This window comes from Puma concolor, chromosome D3, assembly GCF_028749965.1.
Source record: "Puma concolor isolate L17-30 chromosome D3, mPumCon1.1.hap2, whole genome shotgun sequence".
Lineage (NCBI taxonomy): Eukaryota > Metazoa > Chordata > Mammalia > Carnivora > Felidae > Puma > Puma concolor.
The window spans coordinates 49,657,174-49,680,279 of NC_141678.1; the positions used below are offsets into that span (position 1 = coordinate 49,657,174).

General features: G+C 37.9%; 1 protein-coding gene across 4 annotated transcripts in view; it reads right to left on the reverse strand.

The window, feature by feature from the left end:
- The window catches only part of CHST9 (carbohydrate sulfotransferase 9), a 245,564-nt gene that overhangs the window by 199,186 nt on the left and 23,272 nt on the right, over nucleotides 1-23,106 (reverse strand). For all 4 annotated transcript variants that reach the window (XM_086682664.1, XM_086682662.1, XM_086682663.1 and 1 more), the window contains exon 2: nucleotides 4,393-4,603. In XM_086682664.1, the coding sequence (XP_086538790.1) occupies nucleotides 4,393-4,513 (121 nt within the window). In that variant the 5' untranslated portion in view covers nucleotides 4,514-4,603. The remainder of the gene's footprint in view (nucleotides 1-4,392; nucleotides 4,604-23,106) is intronic.

Sequence of the window (23,106 nt, forward strand, 5' to 3'; positions counted from 1 at the left end):
TTTTCTGTAGATATATCCATTCTGCATTCTGCTCTGCTCTGGTCCTCTATGCCTGCTAATCCTATCCCACCCCCCCATCACTTCCATCAGATCAGCAATTCCATCACTGACAATTGATTGGGCTCTTTCTTCTGGTCCCAACTCATTATTGTGCCTCATAATGGAGGGCCTGTCTCTCTTCTGTCACAATGGACTGTCCTTGTGTGCCAGCACCTTGGCCTGAACTCAAGACCATTTTCTCCCTTACAGTCTGTGACACTATAGTCTCCTTGAGAACAGGGATTATAGCTGGTTCCCTACTGTATCTCAGTATTCACCAGTTTGGCACGGTCAATTGTTAAATCTTACAAAAACGCAATTGCATGAATGGATACCCTGACCTTGGAGGCACCCTGCGTAGACCAGAGATCCTCCTGGACACTGACTCTCGTCTCTGCATTCAACCTGATCATCCTTCCAATTCCTCTGCTGTGAAACATGCCGGCTTTGTGCCAGTGAGACTCTCCTAACTATTTTAACTGGAGTTGGAATTGAGCTTTTTTTTTTTTTTTTTTTTTTTTTTCTTAATCAGGCAAGGCACAAGCTTAAGATTGTTTTACTGAATTGCGGCTGAGTCTTAACCGTGATAACTCTGAAAAAGCTGGTCTGCAGGTGCTCTGTATCATTTCCAGAATAATAACAACAGTTCACATCCATCGTTCACTACTACTTGCCAGGCACCATACTAAGTCTCCTTTAATCCTCCCTGCCGCCCTACATGGAAAATATTATTATCCCCATTTCACAGATGAGGAGATTGTGTCATAGAGTTATTTGCCCAGGGTCACACAGCTAACAAGTAGATCTGAGATTTCAATATTCTTCTAAATATGAAATTTGTACTCTTAACAACTAGGGAAGAAATTATAAAATAAAATTCATAATAGCACATCCATATTAGCATAAAGAAATGCATAACTTAATTGGTGTGCTATTGAAAAATGGGTGTTATTACAGAACTCTCTGTTGTATAATTGGATAGATTCACTTTCTTTGTCACACATTTTCCTCTTCACTTCCAAAGAAATTTTGTCTATTCATAACCTTTACTAGCATATCAGAGCATATTTAAGATTTTTTGTAATTTTAAAGCATTTTATTTTAACAGAAGAACCCAGGAAACCTAGGAAAGCTTAGAAAATATCCCATATCTTATTATATTTTAAAGGACTCAAATAAGAAGCATGAAAAAAACCCAAGAGTTTTCATACACAACTGAAATGGATACAAGATCAAAACCATTCAGAGTTTTAAAATCTGCTCTACCTATAGAAGGTTTCAGCAACCAAAATAAACTCATCTTCCACAGTCCTTTGAGTGACAGCTCTAAAATGTCCAAAACACAAAATTCTCATTTTTAACTTGACATCAAAGCACACGTTCAGATATTTTTCTGATTTAAGAAGAAACTGCTTCTAAAAATGCCTGATGCTCCTGATGTTATTTAAAACATGTATAAAATACACAGATACCGGTCTATCTGGAAAACTACAGAATTACCACCCAGGGCACTAGCCTGGTTAAAGGCAAAACTCCAGATGGAAGTTGTTTCTTATTGAAAAAGAAGAAAACTTTTCTTCAGTAAGATAGTTATCTAAAAAATCCTGGTTCGAGCATTTATACTCCCTGTCCTGAGTAGATTGTGGAATACTACACAATGCATTTAAGACATATAGAGAATCAGGGAAAGTACTAGCAAATTACAAATAACATTTAAGAGAATAAATGTTATTTATTATTATTTATTATAGTATAAGCCCATCTTAACTAGGCAAAATAATTTCCCAGCTTGGAGAAATTATAAATTCAACTAAGAATCGACCTTGTGAATAGCTTGGTTTACAAGTCATGGATTTAAAAACAACTCGACTGATAGGATATTATTTATTACGTGTTTATCTTATCCACCTTTTTGGGTAGGAGGTTCTTTTAGGGAACATAAGAAGCAGGAAAGTCTCGACATGGATCTTACTTTGGAAACTCTTAGCCTTTGCACCTTTGGGCAAGCCACTTAGTTTCTGGGTCTCAGTTACCCTGTCTGTACACTAGGGGGTAACAATACTCACGTTTCCACCACCCCACACAGATGCAATGTGTTGGGGAAGGGCATAGACTTTGGAGAGGCACAAATGCCTCTATGCCTAGATCTGCACATGTGAGGTCTGGGATAAGTTCCTTATCTACCCGAGCCTCAGTTTCCTCACTTATAAACTTACAATATCACACCTGGGAAGATTCCATTAGGATTAGAGAAGATACATGTAATCACTTGGCACTTAATAAGCTTTCAGTAAATGGTGGCTATTGATGCCTATGGCCCATTTTGTAAACTTCAGTATATTTGTAAGGTATTATTATATGACCGGTTTCTTCAGAAATCACGTAGTTTCTAACTATAACATTTCTCCCATGGTTTATATATATGAATACATTTTCTTATATGGATTGGAGCCTTGTTGCAATACTTTCCTCATGAAATTTGTTATGAGACTATGAAATTAGATCATAAAAATATGAAAAATAAGATCTCTGACTCTTACTCCTTTGCTGTGTTCTAATGTGTAGTCTGCAATGAGTTTTCAGTCTATTTATTCATCTTTTTATCATTCATTCAACAAACACCTACCGAGGGCTTAGAAAATCTATACTGCAGGAGAAAATAGCCTCTATATTTTATCAAGATGGTTTCATGAAATATTATAAGTTATGATAAATTATTATAGTAATATCGAAAGCTTAGAAAATATTACAGTTCATGAAACTTATAATGGAAATTAAGTATAAGTTTTGACAGGGGCACCTGGGCGGCTTAGTCAGTTAAGCATCCAACTTTGACTCAGGTTATGATCTCACAGTTCATGTGTTCGAGCTCAGCATAGGGCTCTGTGTTGACAGCTCACAGCCTGGAGCCTGCTTCGGATTCTGTATCTCCTCTCTCTGCCCCTCCCCTGTTCACGTCCTGTCTCTCACTCAAAAATAAATAAGCATTAAAAAAAAAAAAAAGAATAAGTTTTGACAATGTTACATATTCTCTAGAAAATAATTACATGCAAGTTCTTTTCACAAGAGTTACTATATAAATTAATTCAAAATGTATAAGACAATAATCCAAGGAAGGGGATTTAGAAATGGAAACAACTTTAAAAAGTATCATGTTTGTGACTCAGTATTGAATTCTCTTTCAGAGTAGATTCTTAAGGGCTTTATATCTAGAATGATTTAAAAATAGGCCACAATTAGACACAATTAAGAAATTGTTCTGCTTTTACTTTATTTTCCATAACAATCATAAGCCATGTCTATTTATACTTACGGAAGACAACTGAATTTTATAATATATATATGTATATATTTCTGTAATGTTCTAAGTCAATCATCATAAACATAATTCATTTTAACAGTGATTGAGGTGTTCCCAATGTGTGGCAATGGCAAACTGGATGATGAAAGTACCAGTTTGGCAGGGATTGGCAAACTACTACTTGTGGACCAAATCCAGCCCAATCCCTGTTTTTGTAAATAAAGTTTTATTGGAACACAGCCTGGTCCATTTGTGTTCATGTAATGTAGGGTTGCTCATGTGACATACTGGCATGGTTGAGTAGTTTTGAAAGAAATGGCAGGGTCTACAAAGCCTAAAATATTTTCTATGCAATCTTTTACAGAGAGGGTTTGTAAACTCCTGCCTTATAGTAAAGATATTAAAGAATTTATGTGCCATTTTGAGTACTGACACAAAAAATAAGAAGGAATTTTAGAAGAGTTATTTAGCTGTATATTTAGCTCACTGCGTTTGTGCCCAATGCTTAGCGGACACACCAAAGGTAGGACGCATGCTACACACTTAAACATTTTTTTATTAAGTTTATTTATTTTGAAAGAGAGACAGAGAGAGCAAACGGGGGAGGGGCAGAGAGAGAGGGAGAAAGAGAATCCCAAGCAGGCTCCATACCGTCAGTGCAGAGCCCGACGCAGGGCTTGAACCCACGAACCAGTGAGATCACGACCTGAGCCAAAATCAAGAGTCAGATGCTTAACCGACTGAGCTACCCAGGCACCCCTACACATTTGAGCAGGCAAATTTTTCACAAGCAGTCCTTGCTGGGCTAAAAGGCTATGCTGCTCCCTACTGAGGTAACAAAAACTCCAAGTATTATCCCAAGCCCCAGAGCAAATGCCCACCAGAATTGCATAATTATCCTTTCTTTTAGGAGCTGGGGATTTTAATTTGTGTCTAATTTTTGCTGTTGCTGGAAATAAGGTGACCTTCTACATAGTTCTGTAGACATCACAGCTTATTTAATTGAAAATGGCCATTATAATTAAAATAGGGGAAAAGGGTTGATGTGTTACCTGTATGTTGCTCTTCAATCCAGACTTGCAAATACATGAACAGGAGTAGCCCCGCTACCCCAAATATCAGCACCGAGAGGAAGACTTGTTTGGGGTTCATGACCATTTCAGATGGCTGCATTTCTCCTCATTTCTGAAGACCACATGATTTGTTTTTCAATAGAGTTTTGATCCTTTCTTGTTCTATTAGGTGCTCATTCCATGAAGTAACCTAGAATTATTAAAAATCCACATTGTACCTTACTGATGACATATCTTCCCAAACACAGCATAAGTATGCAGCATGTCAGTGACGGTGAGGGCTCACGTGAACCATAACACTCAGAAGACAGAAGAGATGGTAGGAGCGTGTCCCTAAAAATGGCAATTTTCTATAATAAAGCTTTATTGTAGCTAAAGAATCTAAGGAATTCACCGTATCCTACAGTTAATAAGTAACACTTTCACATTTAATTAGGGGCAGTATAGACAGGCTTAAGCCACCCTCTATTGTAGAGTAAAGCAGGTTCCAGTGACCTTAAGATGACTGTGAGGGGAAAGAAGACCTATCAGGATAGACTGTTGAAGGAGTTTTGAAAAACACGTTCATAGAAAAAAAGGGGAAAAATCACTTCATGTCTGAAAAATACATAAAGTTCAAAAATGGAGGGTTCAATCTATCATTTCCCTTTCATGTAAAAGTAATAGATTTCTCCAACTGAAAGGGTACATTAAAAATCCCTCAAACGCCTAAAAGGATAAATATTAAAAGGTCAAAGTTAAAAGGCTTCTCGCACAATAACACGGAGTACAGATGTGTACCTCAGATTACAGAAATCCACCTCCACAATGAAAAGTTACTTTATTTAAAGAAATGTTGAAATGACTTTGTTTTACAACAATCTCATTTAGTGTAATCTTAACATTTTACTTTTTGTAAGTTGCATCCACGTTTGAGAATCTAACGAAAATGCAGACTCTCCTTTTGGACAAATACAAACACATATACGCTCTTGCATCAATATCGGGATGCTTAGGTACTCTCACCGAAAGTCAAGGTAAGAAGGTCTGCTGCCCATGAACTGCCACGCAAATATGCAGCAGCCTGCCTGGTGAGTTCCACAGTCCAGCTAATGAGCTCAAGGTCACGGCTTTGTATCTAGCACTGGCCAAAGACCATGGCCCTTTTCCTTGGCTACAGACCACACCCCCTCTTTGGATGAGCTGAATGTTTCTTTACTGTGAGGACATCACACACACTGCTGTGTCTAAAAGTTCTCTCTCTTTTTTCTCCAAGGATGCCTCAAAAACTCCTGGGAGAATATCGATTTGGCCTTTTCGAAGAGGTGTTTGGTGAGATGCAAGGTAAAAGTTAAAAGCCTGCTGTGGAAAATTGTTGGCTGGTTAAAAGATAATATTGAGCTGTTCTTGGCAAAACCAGTTTTCACATAAATGGTGGGCTTCAAAGGTAACCTATGAGATCTGTATTATAAGGAAATGTGGTAGAGTGATCCCCTGATTAGAAAAAAGAAATCCAACAAATAGTTAAAAATGTTTATGCAGAACAACAACAAAAAGTTGTTTTATAAATACATTTTTTCTTTATATTTTATTTTATTTTAACGTTTATTTATTTTAGAGACAGAGAGAGAGACAGAGCATGAACTGGGGAGGGTCAGAGAGAGAGAGGGAGACACAGAATCGGAAACAGGCTCCAGGCTCTGAGCTGTCAGCACAGAGCCCGACGCGGGGCTTGAACTCATGAATCGTGAGATCATGACCTGAGCCGAAGTCGGACACTTAACCGACTGAGCCACCCAGGCGCCCCTCTTTATATTTTAATTATTACCCAGAAGGGGCCAGAGTAAGAGTGCTGGTTGCCAGCATTACCTGAGGAGCTTTCTAGAATCCACTGGTCTTGAATCCCCTGAGGAAGGGGCAACTACTAATATTTTCATGAGGGCTTTTGAGTATTTCAAGCACTTTCTTGATTTTGATAGTAGGGTAAGCTTTTAAATACGTAGAACCGAGAGTATCATCATACAGCTATATATGACGGGTGGTACCTCGCTCTCATATAGGTTCTAAACTAAAATCTTACGGGCTTTCCAAACATGCAACAAAGAACAGTTCCCGAGGGAGATTTGCAATTTGAGGTGTTCCAAGACTGAATCCCTCAAGGAAAGCAACCAAGAGAAGCCAGCTTTCTCTTGTCTTGATGCTGCAGTTAAACAATGAACACACATAATTCCTGGGTGCATGAGAAGAGTCGGGTAGGAGGAAACCAGTTAAACAAAATCTAGTACTAACCGAGAAATAGCTGTTTACAAGAAGAAAGAGACTTTTACAACCTGTCTACATAATTAAAACTTATCTCAGAAGAAAGAGGATAGACGAAAACGCATAAATCAGAACAGAGCCACGAACCTGTGGGAATAGTAGATGAGAAAGCCAAAAGAAGTAGTCCTTGAGGGTTTGCAGAGGAAAATTATTACCTACGATGCTGGAAAGAGATGAAGAATTTGCCCTTCCCTTCTTCGGGAGATGTTGCTCTATGCTGACATACCCTCCTGGGTAAGAAGTCAGGAGAAAACCCATAACTGTTATTATGGCAGATGTGAGTAGGATTGAGTGATTAAAGCCACAAGGCAGAAAGGCAATCTGGTGTAAAACGAAGAGATACGTTTGATTTTCTCCCATCTCAGTCCATTAACCCAACGTTGGCATTAGGAAATGGCTCTCATTAAACAAAGGTGAGGCGGGAGGAGCAGCAGTATTGCTTTAAGCAAACCTGAAGGTCAGTTGTGATGGGAAAACACACCTATTTGGAGATCATACATCTACCTCTATGCCTGCAGGAAAAGTGCAGACTACTGGAGATTGAAATTACTTGGAATAATGCTATTTTATGTACAAGCGTTATACAACATTTCCACGGTCAAAGGCTTCCTGTATTTCATACAACTCCTTCCTCTCCCCAGTCATATAAACACAGTACCTTGAACCTAACAGGTACCCAACAGTGTGTACTCAACAGTGTGTGTTGCACTGAACTCAATGTGGAGCTCCAGTAACAAAATACAGGTAAATTAACTAATTTTCTAGTTGTACTTGGGAAATTCTTAGTCTAAGTTGTACTAGAATCCTGAAAGAGGAATTATATGACTTTGTTAAAAATTTTTTTCTATTTTTATTTGCAAATCCTATTGATTTGTCCCAAATGAATATAAAAGATACAACCAAATAACTGTTTCACTGCATTACCTCTTTTCCAACCCTTTAAAAGATTTTTAAGATGTTCAACATCAGTAATCATCAGGGAAATGCAAATCAAAACCACAGTGGGATATCTCCTCAAGCCTGTTAGAATGGCCATCATGAAAAAGACAGATAACCAGTGCTCACATGGACGTGGAGAAAAGGGATCACTTGTCTACTGGTGGTGGGATTGTAAACTGGTGCAGCCGCTTATGGAAAACTGCGTGGAGGGTCCTCAAAAAATTAAAAACAGAACTACCATATGATCCCACAATTCGACTTCTGGGTATTTATCTGGAGGAAATGAAAACACAATGTCGAGAGATATCTGCACCCCCACGTTCACAGCAGCCATATTTACAATAGCCAAGACACGGAAATAACCTACGCGTCCATCGATGGATGAATGGATAAAGAATATTACTCAGTATAGTCTTATCATTCTTAAAGTGCCGAGCATCTTAAACTTACACAGAGCTGTATGTCAGGTATATCTCAGTAAAATGGGAAAAATTAATTTAAATAACCCTGGTTACCAACAGAAGCATTTTGGGACTTGAGTATACTAATACTAGATGGAGGCAATTTATTTAAAAGGAAATTATAAGTTGTCCAGTTGAGCAGAAGTGTATGATTTTAAGGAGGGAGTCATGAAATTTAGAAAGGCTGGTTTGGAACAATGATGCAATTTGGTGTAGAAGAGCTGAGTCAGGAGATTGTCTGTCCTCAACCTCCACCTTTGCACGATGTCAGCAGTCCTTGCCATTCTCTCTCTCTTTCCCATTCTCTGAGCAAATAAGAGACCATTGGGGATGACCTTTCTCAATTTACCACCTGCCCTAACAAAGTTTATTGTCATCTGTCCCCACCCACACTTCTTTGCCTGGATCTCCCCCCGGGCTCCCATGAAATTCAACTCCATTAATACCACCCCAGCCTGGGTCTTTTCCTGAACCTCTTCCCTCAGTGACTTCCTCTGTAACCCCTCCCACAACTGCCCTATTGCTGTCATTCCCTGATGAGCCTGAAGACTGAGCCCTCTGGATTGCTTCAGGTGCCTATCTCCCAGCCATCTCTCCACCCACAGGTGCCCAGGAAGCAGAAGATGTGATGAGGCTCTCAAGTTGTGTAGGGACTGAAACTTTATAATTGCTTGGGTTTTTACTTTGTTTTGTTTTTTTCCTATTCTAGTTCCCTCCTCTATGAATTTCCTGTTTGTACCTCTTCCCCATTTTTCTTATTGATGTGTAGTTCCTTATGTGTTTGGATGACAGGTCTTTGTCAGTTACAGACATTACAAAAATCTTCCTGTCTGTGACTTCTTGTTCCTTCTATCCTCCCCCGCTCCTTTCCTTTGCTGGTGGTGTGGTTGTTTTATTAAGCAAAAGTTTTAAATCAAATTTTGTCATTCTTTCCTTCTTGATATATCAGTTAGAGTCTTGAAAGAAAGGATATACTGAAGCTCATGAAATTGTGGGGAGGTTAGTCATGGGATAATTCCTGAAGACTAATCAGGGTTTTGGGAAACCAGCAAAGGATAGAGTAGTTCCTAAGGGTGAGTAACAGCAACCACTCCTAGAAGTGAAGAAAGAAAGTAGAGAACTATTTTTGGACCCTGGAGCAGGGCTGGAAGGAGAGAGATGGCTGATAAGAGCTGTCACGTATTGCACAGGGACACAGACAACATGCTATAGGGGGTTTTAAGGGAACCAGAAGAATTACTAACCCATCCTCAATTTCTTCCTGCCCTTACCTTGTCAGTGACTCTCATTTGGCAGACCCAACTGAAAGCCTGAGGAGATCCTGCTATTTAGGACAACATGGAGGAAACCTGAGGGCATTATGCTAAGTGAAATAAGCCAGACAGAGAAGGACAAATACTGCATGACTTCATTCATAATGGAACCTAAACAAGCCCCCCCAAACCCAAAAAGGGAGACTTGTTATGTACCACATTATGGGGAGCTTTGCAATCACAAAGCATGGTAGAAATGGGAGACACCAAGTTTGTGTTCTCTATGAATTTTCCAAGATAGTATTTCTTATCTTCAAATATTAAAATTATTCTTCTATATTTCCTTTCAAAAGTTTTAAAGTTCTGCTTTGCATTGAATACTTGAATCCACCTGGAATTTATTTTGTGTATGTTGTAAGGTATCCATTCTATATCAACAACATTTGTCCAACTCCATTAATTGAGTAGGTTATCATTTCACTACTGATTTAAAAAAAAAATTACTGTTTATTTGTGAGAAAGAGACAGAGGCAGAGAGTGTGAGCCGGGGAGCGGCAGAGAGAGAGGAAGACACAGAATCCAAAACAGGCTCCAGGCTCTGAGCTGTCAGCACAGAGCCCCACGCAGGGCTTGAACTTACAAACCCGCAAGATCATAACCTGAGCCCAAGTTGGATGCTTAACCCACTGAGCCACCCAGGTGCCCCGCACTACTGATTTTTAATGGTGATTTTGTTACATTTCAAATTTTTATATGTGTCTGTTACTGCTTCTAGACACTATTCTGTTCTATTGGCCCAATATCATACTTTTGTGCAAACATCTGGGCCTATCTTAGAGGGATGGAAAATGAATATGATTATTGATTTAATTCTGTTAATGGTTATTTGCTTACTCATTCCTCATTCTACCTTTTTTAGTCAGCATTAGGAAATTATATTGCCTCCACAATTATCATGTCCTTTTGGTTTCCAAGTATATCAGTATAAAGCTGTTCATGAGATTTTCTTATTATTTTACAGATCTTTCATAGCTCTAGGTATAGCCGCCTTTCCATTCTTAATGTTATGTATTTATGCCCTTTTGCTTTGATCATTCTTGCTAGAGATTTGTCTGTTTTATTTAAAAGTATATTGTAATTCCTCTCTTCCCCCTGTTTTTTTGTTCTTGTTCTCTATTTCACTGATTTCTTCTCCTATCTTTCTTTATTCTATCTCTTTTCCTTAGGGATATCTGGGTTTTTTTTTTCAGTCTTTTAGTTGAAAATCAGTTCATGTATTTTAGATCTTCTGTTTCATAAAATACATTTATATAAGGCCACAAATTTCCTCTACAACTACAAACTACACCTTTAGGTGTAGTAGTTTTGTTGTCATTCACTTCTAAATATTTTGTAATTTAAATTGATTTTATACCTTTTTTAAATGTTTTTTTCTCCTCCTTGTGTTAGACTTATAGTTTTCCTAAAGTTACCTAATGTTCTCTGCTCCTTTCTGATTTCTTTGAATCCATAGATTTTTATTACTGTTAGCTAAGCAGTTAAAAAATAAAACTTTCTTAGGTATGAATTTTTCTAATAAAGTTTATAGCTTTTACAGGAACTTCAGCATGCTTTAAATAGACACTGAATTATTTCCTCACCCTGATTATGTGTGAGATTTTTCTATTTAAATCCAATTATTTAAAAGCAATATTTATTATTAAGTGACTGAAGTTGCTGGTATTTTATCAATTTCTGTGTTTAGTGTTGATTTTTGAGGGCTATACCTTCTTAGTTCACTTTCTTTCTTATTGAACTACAGCCTTAAATATTTCTGCTAGTGGATATCTGAGAGTTACATTATCTTAGATTTTGTATGTATAAAATTATCTTATTTTTGTCCTCATTCTGGAATGATGGTATGGTTAAATATGAATTGAGGTTAAAAATGATTTTCTCTCTCAGCACTCTGGAAACTAAGAACCATTCTTTTTCTTTCTAAACTGTAATATGGGTTAATTTTTCTGAGCTCCTTCTCTAATTTACCAATCTATTTTTGTCTATGCTAGTATGTATTCTGCCTATTGTATTCTTCCCAACACTGTAGACTTTCACAGTATCCTAATTTCCCCTTTTCCATATCCATTTGTTCTTGTTTCATTTTTTTAGCTAGGATGCAACAGGAAGCTATGCAAATCAGAGGGCTGAAAGCTATTGGCAGAAGAGAGGAGAAGGGACAAAGGCAGGGAAAGAATGTGTTTTGTTTTGCAGAACCAACAGTTCCAGCCAAGGAGATGCCCAACTTGGTGTTACACCTGATAGTCCCTTGCTAGGTATGTCTCATCCTATAGCTCTTAAATGAGCCAGTTTTAGCTATATTGGAGCTGAAATCCCCCTGAGTTGTCCTGATGTTACTTTTAGCTCTTTATAACATTAAGCTCTCCTCCAATGGGGCAAATTTTCTATCATTTCTGAACATAGGATGTAGGCGTTAGCATGGGGACGTGCGCTAGGTGATCGCAATTGAACTGAAGTGTTTATGTAAGCTCCCTCCATTCCCTAATACACTGAATAAAATCATCTTGTACTAACCCCATGGGGAGACAGTGCTTTGAGAAAACTCTCCCAGTCTCATTATTTGTAACAAATAATAAAAAAGTTCTTTGCTTTCAACACTTCCTTGGGTTGTGTTCAACTTGGTGCACGCCAAGTGGTGAACCCCCTGAGTTTGGTTACAATTATTCTCTGCTTTTCATGTTTGGGATGTTGTTATTTATAATAGAAAATATATATTTGGTCTTCCTCTCTGTTTCTCACACAGAGCTCCTAAAACCCGGACTTTTCCTCAGTGATAAGTGATAAAGGTGTCTTTTGTTATGTTAATAAGCTGACTTTTGCAGCGCCCAAAGGTGGGTGCAGGTTGCCAAGGGAACCAACCTTGACAGAGACCTGGAACTTTCAGTCCGAACCCCTGACTTGTGGAGACAGGTGAGGTGTTAGTGTTGAATTAATTACCAGTGGCCAATGATCTAATTAATTGTGCCTATGTAATATTAGAAGGCACCATAAAACCCAAAACAACACGGTTCAGAGAGCTTTCAGGTTGACGAACCGGAATGCATCCACAAGAATGTGACACACTTCAGTTCTGTGGGGACAAAAGTTCCTGACCTTTGCCTGATGTCTGGCTATTCATCTCTATCCTTTATAAATTATTTTATAATAAACCAGTAATCCAGTAAGTAAAATGTTTCTCTGAGTCCAGTGAGCTTCTCTAGCAAATTAATGGAACCTGAGGAGAGGGTTGTGGGATCCTCCAATCTATAGCTAGTTGGTCAGAGGTATAAGTAACAATCTGGGCTTGTGACTGGCATCTGAAGCCCAAGGTGTGGGAGTAGGGGGGATGGGGAGGTGGAGGATGGGTGGGTGTGGGGCGTTAGGGTGAAAAGGTCTTGTAGAACTGAGCCCTTAACCTGTGGGATCTGACGCTATCTCCAGGTAGACAGTGTTAGAATTGAGTTAAATTTATGTGATACCTGGTCAGTGTTCATGGAGAACTGCTTAGTGGTATTGGCTAAATCACACATACCAGAGAGTTTTATACACTTTAATTAGAAACTATCCTTTACTCTTTGACTATTTACATGTATTTGAAAGTTTTGTCAGATTGCACAATAAAAACTAAATTTTGCTTGTAATTTTGCTTGTAAATCTCTTAGCATTAGATTTATTCATGATCTTGGAATTAAATTTTTTTAATGTTTATTTATTTTAGAGAGAGGGTGAGAGAGACAGACACAGAGACTGACAGACAGAATGAGAGTGGGGGAGGGGCAGAGAGAGAGGGAGATGGAGAATTTGAAGCAGGCTGCAGGCTTTGAGCTGTCAGTCCAGAGCCCAATGTGGGCTTGAACCCTGTTGATGTGAGATCATGACCTGAGCCGAAGTCGGACCCTTAACTGACACCCAGGCACCCCCATGATCTTGGAATTCTTATGAGTAAGCTCATTTTGGATGGAATAGTTTTTAAATTCTTATTTTCCTTTTTCTCTTTTTCTCCATCTTTTGTCTGTTTGCCATTCCTTACTTATCAGTTGCCTCCAAATTGTACTTTGGGCTTCTATCCAGAGATAAGGTTCACTACTGTGGGCTTGGAGTTTTTGATCTAGGGTGATAGTGGGGCAGTTGTATTCCAGTCAATAAGCCTAACTACCAGTTCCCACACAGTATTTAAACTCCCAGATAGGCCAGCAGCTTCCACATCCAAAGCCTAACAGACTCATAATTTCTGCCTACTTCACCAGTTTTGCTTGTTTACTTCTGTTCCTGATTGAGTCTGGTTTTATGTTTCTCTTCTTCTTCTTCTTCTTCTTCTTCTTCTTCTTCTTCTTCTTCAATGTGATCTTCCATTGGCCTTTTTGGGGAGCAGACTAGGAATACCAAAACGTAAACATACTTTCTTCTCTTGACCAGAAATCCCCATGCAAACTTTTCAGACTTAATTTTATCTGCAAAAATGGGACAATGAAATATGCCCTATATATCTGATAGCTTTAGAAAATATTAAATAAAACAGAATATGCGATGATCTTTTGGAAAAGTGTAAAAACAGTGTATAATTATAAAGCATTTTGGTAATCTGGTTTAAGGAAATTAGGTTTTTATGTGATAGCTATTATGGGCATATAAATTTTTAAAAATATATTATCTTTATCAACCATAGTGAAATTAAACTGTGGTATTTAGTCTAATGATATTTAGCCAATTATGGACAATATTTTATTTAAAGGGAGAAAATGTAGATAGTACCCATCTTATTTAGTCATTGTAAAATACATCAGCAAAGACCCTTTTTCATGGTTAACAACCATAAAACCGTCAATCTTGACTGAATTACTCTGAAATGAATGAGAAAGGTGACCTTTATTTACATTTATTACTTAATGTATTTACTATTTTAGAAGTTAAACAACTCTTTTAATCCATTTTATTACTGTGCAATTTCTGAAATTCTATAAGCAATTTCTATATATTTTCACTCAATCCTTAAACATTTTTTAAACTTATCATTTTGAAATAATTTTAGAGTCACATTAATGTTGCAAAAAATAGTAGAGTCCCTGTGTACCCTTTACCCAGCTTCCTCCAATGATAACATTTTATGTAACCAGAGAACAATTTATCAAGACCAGGAACTTAACAACAGTGCATGCTAAAGGCAGAAGAATAATGCCCCCTCCCCCAAAGAGACACCTCCTCATCATTGAAGACTGTGAATATGTTACCTTGCATGGCACTGGGGAATTAGGGCTGCAGATGAAATGAAGGTTTTGCTAATCATCCGATTTATTTAGGGAGATTATTCTGGATTAGCTGGGTGGGACCAATGTAACCACAGGGGTCCTTATAAGTGTAAGAGGGGAGCAGCAGAGGAGGTCAGAGTGATGTGATGAGAGAACTCAACCAGCCTTTGGTAGCTTTGGAGATGATGGAAATGGAGGAAGGGAACCAGGAATGCAGGTGGCCTCACAAAGACAAGAAAGAAAATGGATCCCACCTGGAAACTGCAGAAAGCAACGTGGACCTACCAACCGGCACCTTGATATTAGTCTGTGTCACACTACACACAGAACTGCAGGATCATATATTGTGCTGTTTAAACCACTAAATTTGCTAAAATCTGTTATAGGGCAATGACAACTACTACAGTACCTTTTAAAAGAGGACAGTTTGTGAAATTGCTATGAATGGGTAGAATAATACTGATTTTTTCAAATATCTTTTGCATGGTTTCTCAAGTATAGTGTGTCTTGTTCTATTTCTGTAATAGCTCAGTTGTTCAAGTTTTTTGTTCTGTTTTGTCACACGGAACACAAAAACAGATTCCTTTACTAGACACTAATTTATAGGTGCTGCCTTATGAATTTTGTTACTTTGATTTCCTGTATAATTTAACAGGTACCTTCTACTTTTAGCTGTTGTAATGAAAATTTAATTATGATTAAAGTTTTTAAGAAGACAAAGCTTTGCCCTTATAATTCTTTGTTTTAGAAGAAAAAGTTTTAAACTCAGATTATATATCCTAGTGTCCAGTGTAGACTTGTTTGTTTGTTTTTAGGCAACAAAAATCTATCGTTAGAGACTATATGAGACTAAAAGCAAAAGCCCTTGCACACATATACTTAATACAAACATTTGTATTAGAGAGGGGGGAAACCAGGGGCACCTGGGTGGCTCAGTCGGTTAAGCGTCCGATTTCGGCTCAGGTCATGATCCTGCAGTCCGTGGGTTCAAGCTCTGCGTCGGGCTCTGTGCTGACAGCTCAGAGCCTGGAGCCTGCTTCAGATTCCGTGTCTCCCTCTCTTTCTGCCCCTCCCCCATTCCTCTGTCTCTGTCTCAAAAATAAATAAACATTAAAAATTTTTTTTTTTTAAAAAGAGAGGGGAGAAGGCACTTACAGAGGCTATTGTTAAATCAATTGTTCATCTCCTCTCTCCCACTTTTACTTGTGCCCCATTCTAAAGTGTTACGTACAGATGACACAGAAATATTATATTTGTTTACGTCGTAGGAACTTGTAGCATATATTTACATGCCAGTCGGGAGTCATCAGGACCACATTAAGTAACACATACACAGCCAAATTCTGTTTTATTAAAGGGACCTATGAGGATAGAGGAAGGCCTGGGAAAGTCTTCCGGAGTCCTGGGATTTGGCCATGGTGGTAAAGAAAATGGCAATTTGAGTGGTCACATTGGAGGTGATTTGAAGCAGTCATCGGCGGCAAGGGATTATATCAGATAAGGTGAAGGAGTTAGCAAGTCCAATAAAATGAGTGAGTGTTAGTTATTATAGTAGTTAATAATGTAACCTAGGAAGTGCTGCCTCACAGATGGCTTTCAGTCCACAACTGGGATCAGTTGTGGTGCAACCAACAGAAATGGGCGGGTTACAAGTAAGTAGTGGAATGGAAGAATATTCAAGTGGATACTGTAGTGCCTCCCTGCTGTCCATTCTGCTTCTCTGTCTGGAAGCCACACAGTTTTGGAACAGACAGTCCTCACCTCCAGCTCCAGCGATGAACCCAAAATAGAGTAATCCTAACAGGAAATTAATCCTATGTTCCCGGTCAGAACCTTCGTTTCCTGTGGCTGCCATAGCAAATGACTACAAACTTGGTGGCTTAAAACAACAGGAATTTATTCTGTCACATTTCTGGAGGCTGGAAGTCCAAAGTCAATGTGTAGTCAGGGCCCTACTTCCCCTGGAGGCTCTCTGGGAGAATCCTTCCTGGCTTCTGGTGGCTCCACTCTGTTTCCAGTGTCCCATGGCCTTCTCCTCTGTGTGATCTATAAGGATACTTGTCATTGGATTTAGGGTCCATGCAGACAATCCAATATGAGTTGATCTTGAGACCCTTAATTTAATTATATCAGCAAAGACCTTTTTCCAGATAAGGTCACAGATTCAGGGAGTTAGGACATAGACATATCTTTGGGGGGATCACCATTCAACCCACTACATCAGGTGACCCGGCTTTCCGTGCCCACAGCGATTGTTTCACAGATGATCCAATCAGAGCAAAGCCTAGAGCTTTGGTTGGATGGTCATGGGAAGTGATATTTTCTCTCCCCATGAATGTGAATAAGGAAGCTCATAGTTCACACGGCTGCTAGCAGCCTCTGCCCTGACAGAAGCCAGTGTGAAAAACAAGGCCACAGAAAGGAAGGCAAAGCTGAGAAAACTGAAAAGTTCCAACAGGACCTTGACTGTACTCACTCCGCCTCTGAATTTGTAAATTAGGAGAACCCATAAATTTCCTTTTATTTTTCAATCTACTACAAGGCAAGTCTGAGTACAATAAGAGAACTAAGCAATCAGCCATATGTGGAGTGTAGCATTTTTTGCAGCATACTCAGAAATAAATGGAAATGGAAATATGAACATTTTCTGAGCAGTTAGTACATTCCAGGCACTTTCTAAGCATTTTATATTGACTATTTAATTTAATTCTCGTAATAACTCTGTTATTTTCCCAGACAAGAAATCTGCAGGACAGGCCTACATAACCACAGGGTCTGATGCAGGGTTCAGTAAGATGAGGTGAGAGGTACAGGTGGAGACACATCACAGAGGGTGATCAGATCTGTCCTGTGGACATGGGAGAGCCAAGGACAGGGTTGAAGGGAGTGGAGTGATCAGGCTTGCACTCTGGGAAGATCATTCAATTTGGAAATCCTTAGGCAGAGATTGGACTAGATTACATTCCAATCCAAAACTCCTCTGTCTTTTTGTTTGTGAACATCCTCTTGTCTTTCATTACTGGAGGCAGTTTACTGTAGCGTAAGTTAAATATGTAGTTACTTTGATAACATACAAATACATACATTACTATGCTACTATGTACTATGTCGTAGTTAAATATGAAGATTTTGGAGCCTGAATGCCTGGGTGCAAATCACAGCTTGAAGATTTCCCAGTTCTGTGACACGGCTTATCATGTAACCTTTGTGTGCCTCAGTTTCCTCACATCTAAACTGGAGATAATAAAAATACCCACCATGTGTGGTTGCTGTGAAATAAGTTAATACGTGAAAAATATTTAGAAGAACGCTTGGCCCATAGACACATTCTGCAATGTTAAGCTGTTAATATCTTCACATTTTACATATGCCCAGCACAGGGACACTTGTGCTATAGTTAATCAATAAGTATTTGTTGAAAGAGTGGGTATTTTTACTTTAAGAGGCAGTCTGTATCTACTCCTGAAATCATTGTTGCACTATATGCTAACTAATTTGGATGTAAATTAAAAAAATAAAATTAATAAAAAGAAAGGCAGTCTGTTTTTGCTGTTAGACAGGTTTATTCTTTCAATTCAAGCCAATTCAATCCAATCAATAAACATCCATTCGGTCCAAATACAGCTAAGGCCCTGTGCCAGATACTGTAGGCAAAGCCAAAATGAAGAAGGTTTAATCTCTGATATTCATCACAGAATATTTGAACCTATCTCCTCATAACTTAACACAAGTTCATTCTAGTAGAGCCTTCTAGAACAACTCATAACAAATCTGTTCTCCTTTACATGACAGAGTTTCCAATTATTGAAAACAATTATCCTGTCTGCCCTTAATCTTTTTTACTCTGGGATAAACAATAAATATACACAATTCCTTCAGCCATTCCTTACAGGACAGGGTTTAGGAGCTTTCAATCAATTTAATCATCCTCCTGCAGACACATCTGAGTTTGTTAATGCTTTTCTTTAAAAATTTTTTTTTCAACGTTTATTTATTTTTGGGACAGAGAGAGACAGAGCATGAACGGGGGAGGGGCAGAGAGAGAGGGAGACACAGAATCGGATACAGGCTCCAGGCTCCGCCGTCAGCCCAGAGCCTGACGCGGGGCTCGAACTCACGGACCGCGAGATCGTGACCTGGCTGAAGTCGGTCGCTTAACCGACTGCGCCACCCAGGCGCCCCATGTTAATGCTTTTCTTTAAATGCAGGGCTCAGAAGTAGATACAATAGATACAATAACCTGAGCATGATTGGATGCATGGATAGTGTTATGAGGATTTGTACCATAAAAATAATAGCTAAATGTGTATAAATAAAACAGGTTATAGGTTAGAGCCTCAGGGGTTTCCTTCAGTCCAAATAAAAGGAGAATAGAAAGACCTTCCAAAAAATTTCAGAGGAAAGGATTGTGAAATAAGACATGTCATAAAGAACATGCAATCACAAAGCCAAGAAAGAACACTATTAAATAATAATAAATAATAAATATTTAATAAATATTCATAAGTAAATATTTAAGAAATAGTAGGAATAATCATTAACTATGAAATATGGTTCTCCCCCAAAATGGCAATCAGGAGACCAGAAAAGATGATTTGATCAATGTGGAAATTACTGAGAGAAGATCAAAAAGGACCAAAGGATTTTGAGGAGAGGAATTGCAAGATGGAAATTTACTATTCCAACCATTAGTCTGAAGTGTCAGAAGAGAACAAGTGTATGGATTTTAGTGCATGGTAGGGAGGACAGTTGTTACACACACAAATGTCATTCATATGCCCTTGAATAATAATGAACAGCACCCGTAAATAACAAAGTACTTTGAGTATTATGTAAATAAGCCATATATGCTAATTTAAATATTTGTTTTCTGTTTTAATGATAGCAAGACATGAGTTCTTCATGTTGACTAATGGAGTTGCTTCTCAGGGAGATAGTCCAATGTATATGGGAAATACATAATCTGGTGAGTTTCATGGGTCACCAAACTGGACCAGTAGTATAATCCAAAAATAGAGTAAAGCAGGAGAGAGAGAAAAAAGTGAGGGGGGGGGGAGAAAAGAGAGAATTTTACAAGTTTCATGGTGATATATCTACTTCCAAAAGACCTCAAAAAAAAAAAAAAAAAAAAGGCAGAAAGGAAACCAAACCTGGCATATTTTAAGAGATAACAGAACATGGGGCGCCTGGGTGGCTCAGTCAGTTAAGTGTCCAGCTTCAGCTCAGGTCACGATCTCATGGTTTGTGGGTTCGAGCCCCGCATCAGGCTCTGTGCGGACAACTCAGAGCCTGGAACCTGCTTCAGATTCTATGTCTCCCTCTCTCTCTCTGCCCCTCCCCTACTAGTGCTATGTCTCTGTCTTTCAAAACTAAATAAAAGTTAAAAAAATTTAAAAGAAAAAAAAGAGGTAACAACATTAGGAAGGCATTTTGATCTTTAGTTATTTTTCTGAGTAGGCAGTAGTTCCCAATTTGTATGCTAGCTACAGTATAACACGGAATAGATTAAACTGGTTTTGAAATGTTACTTTGTACAGTAAAATAGCAATATTTGTACTTAACTAATGTCAAATAGTTAAGACTACTTCTAGCACAACAGACTTTTGTAATAAATCATTCAGACAATAGTGTGGCATTGCCGTGTATTCAACAAATTGTCTGGGTATATTTTCAAGTACGTATTTTATGGTAAGACAGTAAAACACAGATAAATACTACTGTTACAAGCTGCCATTTAGATAAAATGTCTTTTATATATCATGTCTTCACCTATATATTACATTATTTCTAAATCCCTCCCTTCTGCTCATCACAGTACCAAAAAAATCCTTGTAAGGGTATGATATTTATAGATTATCCTGCTTCCTTACATTAGATATATTGTGTAGTTATTTCTGTAATGATTAATCAGCTAGACAGTCAATAACTATTTGGATGATTGATTTTTTCCCCTTCATTATGTATTATCCGGGCACCTGATGTGTTGCTTTCGTACAATGTATCTTATAGAAAGGATAATACTGCTTCCATAAAATAGTAAAATTCTATGGCTAACAGAAAGGTCTATAAAACACTGGCAATACATACATATTCTAAACGGAATATGATCTGTTTCTTACAGATAGTAGTTTGTAAGCCAAGCACTCATGGCTAGCTCCAAGCAATCTCATGCAAATATTTATTAAATTCTCCTATGTGCTCCCTCTCTCTTCTTTTGTTTCACATTCTAGCCCATCTGTGCTTAGCCTGCAACCGTTTAATAGAGAAATAACATGAACTAAAACAGCAGAGGTGCTAATCTACAAATCTTAGCTTAAAAAAGGAAAATAAATCTGCAAAATATCTACTGACAAAAATCATATAGTAGGCTCTTCAGGCATTTTCAAAAGAACACACCACAAACATAGTGCTCATATTACAATATCAAAAGGACTGCCTAAGGTAGTTATTGAAATAAGTACAGATACGTTGGGAAGCCTGAAATGATGCCAACAAAGCAAAGCAGGAATTATATATAACTGAAAATTAGCATTTCATAAAAAAAAGCAGGAAACACAACAAAACATGTAAAAAAAAGTATTGTAAAACTTTAAGAATAGTACAAAATTATGAATAGAGATGCTTTTACTGCTATTATTGCACTGGTTGATTTTAATTAATTCAGTTAATTAATCAAGGATTAGTTAAATAGGGGCAGATTGACTCATGTATTTCCTCTTCAAACTCTTCTAAAATAAAAGCAAAGAAACTAGGGGAAAAATGTACAAAGATATAGATAAGGGAAGAGGAGATGATTGTAAGACAGAGAAAAAAATGAATTTTTAGAAAATGAAATTCATGCAGAAGAGGGATAACTAAAAACACTATAAATGTTGAGTTCAAAGTGTTTTCATAGATACCAACAAGAAAGAAGATGCTGTGTGCTATAATACCTAGGAAAGGTGCACTATGTTGCCTAGAAGAAGGAAGGCAAGAGAGAGGTAGTGGATAACCAGAAAAGAATCAAGGCAAAGAACAGGGGAAAAACAAAGCAAAACTAAACAACAAAAACAACAAATTCAAATGAACTATATTTTATATCCTTAGAGACATAAGAAAATATATTGGTTCCATCAAAGCAGGTCAGGACCCTATATTTAATAAAAAGATGGGACAACAAGGTGGGGGTAAAAAGCCAAAACTCTTGCAAATAAAAAATATAACCAAAAGAAAACCCAACCTACAGGCTACAAGATAAGTTAGGATGCGCTCTTGGAAGGCAGAATAAAAGGACAAAGAGATGGAAAACTGGACAGGAAAAAAAAAATCTAAGAGATTTTTTGATCTCTTAATCCAAGAGATTCAACATCTGAATAACTTGAGTTCCAGACAGAACTGAGAAAACACAATATAGATCATTAGCGATAGAATTCAAGAAAATTCCAGGGAATGGAAGGACATGAATTTGCAGATTTAAAGGGATCTCAAGTACTTGGCACAATGATGAAATAAACATATCAAGGGAGATCATGCTGACAGTTCAGAACACTAGGAATAAAGTCAAGATTCCAAGTGTTATCAGAGAGAAACAAATGGATCACATCCAGGGGATCAAGAATAACAGTGATGTCGGGCTTGTTGACGGCAACGCTGGAATCCAGAATAAAGCAATGGAACAAGAATGTCTTCAAAATTCTCAAAGAAAATCATTTTCACTTAAAATTCTTAAATGCTGCCAAAGTCTATCAAAGCCTCATCAAAGGTGTGGGTAGAACAAATATTTTCAGGCAAGTTCTCAAAAAAACTTACCTCTCCAAAGGAGAGGACCTGATGAAGCAAGGGCATAAGAAGAAATGGGATACAGAAAACTGTAGGTCCAGAAAAGGAGAGAGATGACATGAGAGAAGTTTCTGATTAGCAGCAAAAGGATAAAAGCTGTGTAATAGGTGTAGAGGGTAAGCAGTTCACAATGGAGCAGAAGAGAGGTTTGGAAGAAACTTTTTAGAAAGACAAAACTGGTAGACTAGCTGATTTGTCTGAACATCTAGAGAGGAAATTTAAACAATGATGAAGTTTGACCAAATCAGTGATAACAGAACGTGAAGCAAATAAAAGAGCATGACACTATTAACTTTAGGGAAAATAGAAAATGTAGGAAAGGAAAAAATGAGATTGAAATGCATGGCTACACTGTGGATAACATATAGACATCCATGATAAAGAAAGCACTGAATATGTAAACAAAATGCTATCACTACATTTGGGAGGATAGTAGGATAGGGGGGTCAAGGACCAATGTGCGTGCTAAAATGAGGAAGGAAAAAGGACTTGCATTGTGGTAGAAAGTCAATAGAAATAAGGCCTAAAACTAAAATATCAAGTTCAAAAATGTACGTATTGTTTAGAGACAAGGAAGTAATACCAAAATATGGAAGCTCACATGACTAATAACTGGCAGAACCAGAATCCAAATTTAAGTTC